A 10,549-nucleotide genomic window follows, 5' to 3' on the forward strand; every position below is an offset into this window, starting at 1 on the left:
ACTGCCACCCAGAAGACTGTGGATGGCCCCTCTAGAAATCTGTGGCGTGATGGCCATGGAGCTGCCCAGAACATCATCTCTGCACCTATTGGTGCTTCCAAGGCTGTGGGCAAGGTCATCCCTGAACTGAATGGGAAACTTACCAGCATGGCTTTCCGTGTCCCCATCCCCAATGTGTCAGTTGTGGACCTGACCTGGTGTCTGTAGAAAGCTGCCAAATATGATGACATCAAGAAAGTAGTAAAGCAGGCATCAGAAGGGCCCCACAAGGGCATCCTGGGATACACTGAAGACCAGGTTGTCTCCTGTGACTTTAATAGTGACACCCACTCTTCCACCTTTGATGCTAGGACTGGCATTGCTCTGAACGACCACTTTGTCAGACTCATTTCCTGGTATGACAATGAATTTGGCTACAGCAACCAGGTGGTTGACCTGATTCACATGGTTCACATGGCCTCCAAAGAATAAGAGCCCCTTGGACCACCAGCCCCAGCAATAGCACTAGAAGAGAGAGAGACCCTCAGCTGCTGGGGAGTCCCTGCCCCAACTTGATCCTCCCACACACTGAGAATCTCACATCCTTGACACAAGTTTCTATCAAATCCCCCTGAGAAAGGGGAGGGGCTTGGAAAGCCCATCTTGTCATGTACCTTCAGTAAAATACAGTGTACTCAGCCCCCCCCCCAAAAGAGTCATGTGACAGAAAAAGAATTCATGTCTTTAAGCTGTTGTGTTGGAGAGGAGCGCTGAAAATCTCATGGAGGGACAAGAAAACAAGCAGATGTCTTATAGAGGGTGCAGCCACAGTGCTCTTTGCAAACAAGACTGATGAAGCTTCACCTCACATACTTTGGACATGTTGCTATTCCTTGGAGAAGGACATGATGCTAGGAGGGGCAGAGGGTCAGTGAAGGAGAAGCCCCTCAACCAGGTGGACTGACACGGTGACTGCTATAATGGGCTCTGTGTGTCAGGAAGTGTGAGAATGGCACAGGAGAGAACAGAGTTCAAATCTTTTGTTCATTTGGTCGCTATGAGTCGTACTCAACTTGACAGCACCTAACAACAACCATATATATATAAACATACATACATAAAAATCAATTTGTATATGCACATACATGTAAATATAAGATAAAATAATCAGCGTGTTCTCATTAGGAGCAAAAGACTCAAAACAAAACCTAATCTACTAGACTAACAATCTGCCTGAGCCATGGCTTCATCAACCCTGAGATCTTAAAGTGCCTAACAATCACTAATTTTCTTAAGCGTCACAACAGATGAATCCTGAAAGAAAAGAAGAAAAATGTGGACCAAACTCAAATTCTTACAGACTTTCCGGACCAGGTAAGAAGAGGATTCTCCAATACTATCATCCTGAAATTCTCTTTAAATCTTGACATAAAATTACCTTAAAATCACCTTTTGGTTAAATAAGTTGGCTCATGTAATAAATAATAGGATCAGTGAGTCGAATGCACTTGTTAAAATAAAAAAAAAAAAAATTTAAAAAAACCAAAACAACTCGATGAGACCAAATAGTCAATAATTACTTTAAAGCAAAGATCAAAGTGTAAAGGGCCAGAGAAAGCAGAGGGCTTTAAATAAAGCATCAGAACTGGATAAATGAGAAAACCGACACAATGTGGAAAAATGTGGCTAATGTCACTGAACATTTGTGTAGCAATTGTTAAATAGGAAACAAAATTGCTATGTAAAATATCATTGAAAACACAATAAACTACGATTTTAAATATACACACACACACAGAGAGAATGAAAGGTGCCTTCTTAGTAGTCTACTTTAAAAAAAAACAAACCCAACAGTTTCAAACAGTTAATACTTAATCTCTGAGAACACATTATCAAGGGCACCTGGCTGTTTAAAAATTTATTGTGGTACTACTTTCAGGCATAAATTATCAAAGCAAATGAACCAGAGGGTAGGAAAGTTTTTATTCTCATAGGCCAGGTACTCAAACTGAGTTAATATTTATCTATTTATAGAGACAGCTTCAGATGAAGAGTATACTTCATGATTTCTAAATAGTATGATAATAATAGTAAACAGTATGATTTTTTTAAACAGTAAATGCTACCTCGAATCATATTTGTTTTTACCTGATAATCACACTATACACATTGTATCAGCTGTGAGACTTTGAACAAATGATTCAATGTTTTATTGAATAAGAGTTTTGAACTACTATTTAAGATCTTTGTTGTTGTTGTTGATGATGATGTTGTTGTTGTAGGTGTTCTAAAGTTAGCTTCAACTCAAAGTAGCCCCAACTCTCAGCAATCCTATGGACAACAGACCAAAACACTGCCTAGTCTTGCTTTGTCCTCACAATTATTGCTATGCTTGAGACTACTGTTATAGCTACTATATTTAAGGGTCTTTTTTCTTTTTCTCTGACCAAATATGATACCTTTCTCCAGAGATTGGTCCTTCCTGATGAAATGTCCAAAGCATGGGAGAGACAAATTTTTTGCCATCCTCTATTCTAATGAATATTCTAGGTATACTTCTTCTGAGAAAAATCTGTCCAGTGTTCCAGCAGTCCATCATATATGATATATTCTTCACCAATGCAAAATTAAAAGCACTACATTTGTCTTCCTCATTTGCTGTATAACTTTTGCATGCTTATGAGACAACGGAAACAATTATATTTTCAGTTACACATACCTTCATCTTCAAAATGACATCTTTAACACTTCTAACAGGTCTTTTGTAGTAGATATATGTCCAATAACACCATTTGCTTTCCTGGCTAGTGTTTCCATGGGTACTGACTGTGAATGCAAGTAAAATCAAACCCTTGACAATGTCAATCTTTTTAGTCCATTTATCTTGATTTTGCTCATTGATCCAGTTGTGAGGATTTTGTTTTGTTGAGGCGCAATCCATTTTGAAGGCTATAATCTTAATCTTCATCAGTATTTCAAGTCTTCTTCACCTTCTGCAAGCAAGCTGTGTAATCTACATAGCAGAGGTTGTTGATGACTCCTCCTCCAATCCCGATGCCACTTTCTTCTTCACAGTCCATCTTCTCAATTACTGTTCAGCATACAGCTTGACTAAGTATGGTGCAAACTACAATCTTGACACACACCTTTCCTGATTTTCAACCACTGCTCAAAATGTATTGCTTATTTTATTCAAATGACTGCTTCTTGAACTACGTGCAAGTTCCGCAAGAGCACAGTTAAGAGTTGTGGAATTACTATTCTTTGGAATATTATCCATAGTTAGTTATGATCCACACAGTCAAACATCTTTACATAGTCTCTAAAACACAGGTGAACATCCTGCGGTGGTTTGCTTTGGACTGAAGCTGGCAGTATAAACCTACCCAGAGGTATGATGAAAGAAAAGCAATGGTGATGAGAAAATTTAATGAAGCAGTTTTAATCTGTCATAAATGAGGCCACCAAGACTCTTAATTGACATGATGGCAACAATCTTTATTTTCTTATACTTCTATAATCTGTGCCTCTAGAATTTTCTTTATATGTTTAAGATGAATTCTAAACTTTAAAGCCTTGAAATGTAAAGTACTTACTGTACTGAGCCCCATCCAGTGCTGCCACTGCTTTCTCCAGGCAATTCCTTGTGGGATTTCCAGAACGGCTATATTCAAAACCCTGTAGAACAGAAGACAGAGTTCATCCAAAGAGACTTTACTATCAGAGTCTTAACATAGCCATCTCCACAATTAACCTAAGGATCATCTTGCCATTAAAAAAAATTCCATTATTTTATCATGTCATGCCATACCCTGACAGTGTATGGCTATAGCAATATAAAGAGACTCAGAAGTCATTCAAACTGGACCACAATTCTATAGAGGCCAATTAAAAGCTGTTAATTTCAATTACTGTAAAATGAAAATGCTAGCACTATGCACTATGTAAATCTTTCTGAGAATAAAATGAGAGAATGTGTAATAAATTCTTTGTATGGTGTCTAGGAAATGGTAACCACTAAGTATATGATAGTCTTTATTGTTGCTGTTGTTGTTAGGTACCATTGAATCAAGTATGACTTGAACAAGTATGAACAATAGATCTGAACCTTGCCCAATTCTGTGGCATCCTTACCGTCTATGATATACCTGAGTCCATTAGTCTTAATTTCTAGTATTATTATTTTTAGCCTTCTTCACCCACTCTTCTAGAGACATCAGGAGGAAGGGGAGCCCACGAGATAACAGAGAGCCTAACTCCAAATCTGTGTTGAAGTTACTAAGAAATAAGTAATGCAAAGGTTTGGTCAGCCTGCATTGAGGGATGTGGAGTTATAAAACCAAATTCTTTAAATGCTCAAAATTCAGATTTTAGTTCGTCAAAAAATAAGGAGTATTTTTTTAGTGAGACAGCTGTATTTAATACTTATTAAAATTTGTATTAGATTTCTTTTCCATGTATGGCATATACTAGCTGTGCTCATAAAAACAAACAAACCCCACTGGTATCAGGTCAATTCCAACTCACATTAACCATCCCCATCCAAGGCTGCAAATCTTAACACAAGAGTGCCCATCCCAGGGGATAGATGGTGGATTCAAACCAACAACCTATTGAGAGGTTATCAGTCCGACACATAAAACATTATACCACCAGAGTTCCTTGAGCTCATACAGTCATCTTTTGTTTTTTTTAATCCTCATGACCTACTTTAAGGAAACTGAAGCCAAAAGTTTTACTTATAGAATGTCAGGACCTCCTCTTGCTTCATAAAAAGGGGGCTCTGCATGGTGTGAGTAGTTAAGAATTAAGATACTAACTGAAAAGTTGGAATTCAAAACCACTCAGAAGTGTCTTGGAAGAAAGACCTGGAGATCTGCCCCCAAAAGGCATCACAGCTATTGAAAACCCTATGGAGTACCATTCTCCTCTGTAATATGTAGGCCTACCATGAATCATCAAGCAGAGAATGTAATGTGTGGGTATGTGTGTCTGTGATGTTTCTGTGTGTTATATGCCTCACATAACATATAACAAGAGTGACTCTAACTCATTTCTGATTCAAAACTCCAAGTATTAGCAACAATAATAATAATGATAAAGCATGTTTTATTGCTTTGTTTTTACTTGTGTCAAACTTAATATAAAAACCAAAAGTTAATCCAATATCTGTAAAATGGGAATGGTAATACCATGTTGTTGTTGTTGTTATGTGCCATCGAGTCGCCTGCAACTCATAGCGACCCTATGTACAACATCCCTAAACTCTGCACTGTCCTGTGCCAATCGCACCATCTCTGACACACCCATTCCAATTACCCCAGTCACTGAATCAATCCACCTCATAGGGGGCCTTCCCCTTCTACTCTGTCCCTGGACCCTACCAAGCATGATGACCCTCTCCAAGGACCTGTCCCTCCTTGCAACATGTCCAAAGTATGTTAGACAGAGCCTTAGAATCCTTGCCTCCAAGAAGCAGCCTGGTTTGACCCTTTCCAGGATGAATCTATTTGTTTTCCTAGCAGTCCATGGTACTCTCAATACTCTTCTCCAGCACCACAGCTCAAAGGCATCAATTCTCCTTCTATCCTCCTTAGTCACTGTCCAACTCTCTGCTGCATAACAAGTGATTGCAAAGACCATGGCCTGTATCAGATGCACCTTAGTCTCCAAAGAGACACCATTGCTCTTCAGTACTTTGGAGAGGTCCCTAACAGCAGACTTTGCCATGGCAATACGTCTTCTAATTTCCTGTCTGCTGGTGCCGAGAGTGTTGACTGTGGAGCCAAGCAAATTGAAGCTGTGAACAATCTCAATCTCTTCACCATCCATCCTGATGCTGCCAATTGGCCCAGAGGTGAGAATCTTTGTCTTCTTGACATTGAGCCTCAATCCATATTGGAGGCTGCAGTCCTTGACCCTCTGCAGCAAGCACTTCAGGTCCTCCTCAATTTCAGCAAGCAGGGTTGTATCATCTGCATATCGCAGATTGTTGATAGATCTTCCACCAGTCTTGACCCCACATTTCTCCTCATAGAGCCCTGCCTCCCAGATAATCTGTTCTGCATACAAGCTAAACCATGCAGTGTTTCCTTGCTCTGTTCTGATGACTGCCTCTTGGTCCAAGTATAGGTTTCTCATTAGCACGATCAAGTGTTCTGGTATTCCCATTCTTCTCAGGGTCAACCACAGTTTGTTATGATCCACACAGTCAAACACCTTTGCATAGTCAATGAAACACAGATAGACATTCCTCTGGTACTCCCTGCTTTCAGCTAAGATCCATCTAACATTAGCTATTATATCCCTAGTACCACGACCCCTTCTAAACCCAACCTGGACTTCTGGCAGTTCTCTGGTGATGTGTTGTTCCAGTCATTTTTGGATAATCTTCAGTAGAATTTTGCTTGCATGTGAAATACACTTTGTAAAACTGTCCTGAGGTTAAAATGACATAATGGGAGAGAATCCCCAATTCCACTACCACAGAGTCAATTCCACCTCACGGCAACTCTGTAAGACAGAGGAGAATGCCTGATAGAGTTTGCAAGGCTGTGCATTTTTACAGACCCAAACTGCCATATCTCCCACAGAACAGCTGGCTATTTCAAATCACTCCTCTTCACATTTACACAGCCAAGCACGTTAATTATCACGCCACTAGGTTGTATTTTATAGGACTACAGGATATCTTCATCACACCCCACCAACACCCCTTTGCCAGTTTATTTGTAGCTGTTCCCTCCAGACAGAGAAACTGTTTGCATTTACAAGAAGAGTGACACTGAAAGTGAAAGTAGCTATGCATCTATAAATATTTATGGCAGATACTTAACTGACCACTCTCTGGCAAATCTCTATTCTCCATTGTTCACTCAATTATTCTCTAAAATGGGATAGAAAAATAAAGGATACTCATGCAATTTTTCAAATTCCCGTTAGTGCTCTTAACTGATTTTTAAAGGTCCTAAATATGATCTGAGCTCTGGTGGATTAGTGGTAAAGAATTTTTCTGCCAACGCAAAGGTACATCGTTCAAACACACTAGCTTCTCCACTGGAGAAAGATAGGCAATCAGTCTCCTCCCCTGTGTTTTACTACCTCTGAAAACCCATTAGACTATGACTGAATGCTTAAATTTTGTACTTACTTTCAGTGTTTGAACAGCAGTTACTTAAAATTTACCAGGAAAAAAGTTTATGCTTAGAAGATAACTTGTGTACCAACTTTGATACCAAAATAAAATAACGAAGAGAATTTTAAGCCAGTAATAAAAATGTCCTTTGAACTTTACCTCACAACACAGAGTTTAGTCTAAGAAATTTTCTAGACTTAAATAACACACTAAGGAGGTTTATTCTTTTATTTTTTTAGTTTTTTTGGGTTTTTTTTACTTATCAGACTGATTTTTTAAAAATAATTTTTTTACATTGTTAAATATCAGACTGAAATTTCAAGATCAGCAAAGGATGTAAAATGTTCAAAATTCCTGTCTACTTGCCAGTAGAAAAGGAAAAGTAGATAAAGTCTCAGAATCCAAGGGGGAGATTCCACACATCAAAAGCAGGAGGGTAGGGTGAGTGTGGAGGGTATTGGGGAGCTGTTTCCCCATCTCCCAGGCAGGTATGGGGCCCTGCTGTCATCACTGTGGATTTTTTTTTGATGCACACATACTCAAGGTTTAAAACCTACCATTTTCTTATGCATTTCAGCAGTATTAAATACTCTATGCTATGAAATATGCTATTTTAAAAAATGGAGTGGAAATTGAGTAATTAACAATAGGGAACCCTTTTATTAGCCCGACACAAGTCATTTATATGTCTATGGGTCAGTTTTGGGGTGGGGATTTTTTTTTCAGCTTCCTTTTTTTTTGGTAAAAATGTGTCTAATACCTCCCCTGCCCTCTGATCAGGTTGTTAAATATCACATTGTCTTTGAGCATTTACGCATCATGCTCTGGTGGCCTTATCCCCCAGGGAGCTGCACTGCTAACACAAAGGCTAGCCCTCTCTATCAGTTCAAATCACCAGCGGCTCCAAAAGAGAAAGATAATCTGAATCACGGACTGAGAAACCCAAAGGAGGGTGAGTTATGAATCAGTTCCAACTCAATGGCAATGAGTTTGAGATTTCTGAGTAACAATTTATGTTCTAGATATTGTTATCACCCAACTTTACACAGGATCAAACTAAGGCTTAGAAAGATTAAGTAACATGCTTATGACCAACCAGCTCAGAAGAGGTCCTCTGGCTACATGATTCACATTCTTCGTCACTAAACCACCATTTTTTAAATGATGCAATAGGGCAAATTCTTGCTAATAATATAGTTAGTGCAGTGTAGTTTAGGACTAAGAGTAGTAGGTTCTAGCGCTTTTATCTCAAATTCATCATTTATACTAGCCATGTGGCCTTAGTTTAGTAACTTCAACCTTAATGACCGTGGAGTTCAGATACAAGGGTTGTTATTAGAATTATATGCAGTAATACTTGTAATACACATACGTGCTTATCAAGAAAACAGTATACTCTCTGTTACTATTAATAATTGAATACAGCTGCTGAGAACGATCTTAATTACAAGTGAATTATCTGACCCTTGGCATTTTTTTAATAACTTTTTACTATACCTTTACAATTATTGGGGCTAAGGGTAATTCTAGAACATTATGGCTCTCGGTTTTCCACTTTTTTTTGCCAAAATTTTTTTTTTATTTTTGTCAAAATTACTTGAACTGCAGTCCAATCTACTTGGCAAGTTGTGTTGTATCAAAAGTTGTGATCACTGGGTTATCCAATACAAAACATTTCTGCAAGAAGAATTATAGATACAGGAAACATCTTTTCGAGGTGCTTTCCTAATGTACAAACCGTATTTTAAATTGCTTGCACTTCTTTTTAATTTATAAACCATCTCTTGTTTCCTGCCCCACCCAGTACCGTCCAAGACCCAGCTCACCGAGTGCTGGCCGGGCGCCCCCTGCTTGAACGTGGTAGACAGTGATATAGGAGGCACCACAGCCCTGGAGTTCCATTGCTCTGGTTCCTGACCCACATGGATGGCCTGCGTGGCAAAATGTTCGAAATTAGGCAGGAAACCATGTGGAGAAGTGTCTTTTTTCTGCATGTTGAGCTGCGAAGGGAAGGGGGAAAAAAGACGAAAAGAGCGAGGGAGAGAAAATTGGCGAACTGAAGTGCTATGGAAAGAAGATCGAGAAGAAAGGAAGAATAGACACTGCATAAAACCTGTGGGGAATACACAACAACAGGACACAGTGCTTCTGCTGCAGAGATTTTATTAGCCGGTCGAGAGGGCCGCCGCGGGGGCGGAGACTTCTCAGTCCAATCAGCGAAGGAGCCGGCGCGACCTCCGCTTCTCATTGGTTGGCAGCAGAGGCGTTGTCTGTAGCGTCGCCGCGATGGCCCTCCCCCAAGCAGATTGCAAAGTGAAGCCAGAGTAGGTGGGTCCACGTAGTGTTAGTTCCTGAGGGCAAACTTCCCGAGTCCTGGCCCGGGAGAAGCTACTGTGTGGGCAGGTATGCCACAGAGGAATCTATGTGACCTCTGGCCGAGGTTCGCTTGAGACGTAGGAAAAGGCTGGCTTAGTGTTGAAACCGAGTCACCGGTAAACAGACCACGCAAACAGCCTCCTTTTACTGCAGACTGTGGCCTTGACTCGCCACCCTTTGTCCTCAGGACTGTGCTGACGACAGACATAAAAATATCATGACCTAAAACAAAGAAATAGCTGTGTCTGTCGTGAACTGCTAGATTTGCAGCTTGGATTCTCATTAACCGACAAAAACCTGCTTTTTAAACTACTTTTCAGCTCTGCAACGATACAGTATTTGTAATGACTGCAACAGGAGCAAGAGGCATATATTAATAACGAAGCTACTGTAGTGAAGACCTCTAAGCAAGCACTCGTGCTGCTTTGTAAAAGCTGTTCAAACGTTGAGGTTTTTTCAAGCATCATTATCTTCTTTTGAAGTCCTCCGGGAAGAAATTCTCTGATGACAAAGGTTGTATAGCTTTGAAAGACTTCTTAGTGCTTCAAATGCTCATTCCCCAAAATGCGTTCTTTGTTGTACAATTGACAACATCCTTGTAGGAAAAAGGAAGCAACCTTGTGTCATTTACTATTTACCAGCTCCCAGGTCCCTACTCATAAGAATAGTTTCTTAAAAACACACGACAAAAATCTCCTTGTTCTTAAACAATATAGATCTTGACCTACTTACAATTGACTAAACCAGAATCAAGGATTTAGGAATATTTTCATTTCTGCAAATTATCACTTGAAAGACCTGATGCTTTAGTAAACCAGTTAAGAAAAAAAAATACGAAATAAACAGACCTTAAGTCTTAAGACCTTAGTGTTTGAAAAAAGGATAAAGCAGCTTCCTTTTCAAATTCACTTCAAGAAATTTCTGTTAAGCACTAGAAGAGCAGTGCCTAAGGGCTTGTGACCTTTCAGAAACCTACTAAAATGTTTATGCCTTAAAGAAAAAGTATAAAATCTAAAACACTAAAGGATAGTAATATACACTTAATATTTTAATTAATAT

At 39.4% G+C, this 10,549-nt stretch overlaps 1 protein-coding gene and 1 pseudogene across 1 annotated transcript in view; both read right to left on the bottom strand.

The window, feature by feature from the left end:
• Positions 1 to 9,164, bottom strand: part of LOC102852034 (cystathionine gamma-lyase-like) — a 39,429-nt gene extending 30,265 nt beyond the window's left edge. Inside the window, exons 1-2 of the mRNA XM_006896784.1 lie at positions 8,941 to 9,164; positions 3,576 to 3,657 (exon numbers count right to left, since the gene is read on the bottom strand). Coding sequence (XP_006896846.1) covers positions 3,576 to 3,657; positions 8,941 to 9,108 — 250 coding nt within the window. The 5' untranslated portion in view covers positions 9,109 to 9,164. The remainder of the gene's footprint in view (positions 1 to 3,575; positions 3,658 to 8,940) is intronic.
• A 163-nt stretch (positions 9,165 to 9,327) lies between these two features.
• Positions 9,328 to 10,549, bottom strand: part of LOC102852440 — a 30,853-nt pseudogene continuing 29,631 nt past the window's right edge.

Source organism: Elephantulus edwardii, unplaced genomic scaffold (assembly GCF_000299155.1).
Source record: "Elephantulus edwardii isolate Elephantulus edwardi_28Jun2011 unplaced genomic scaffold, EleEdw1.0 scaffold00190, whole genome shotgun sequence".
Taxonomy (NCBI): Eukaryota; Metazoa; Chordata; class Mammalia; order Macroscelidea; family Macroscelididae; genus Elephantulus; species Elephantulus edwardii.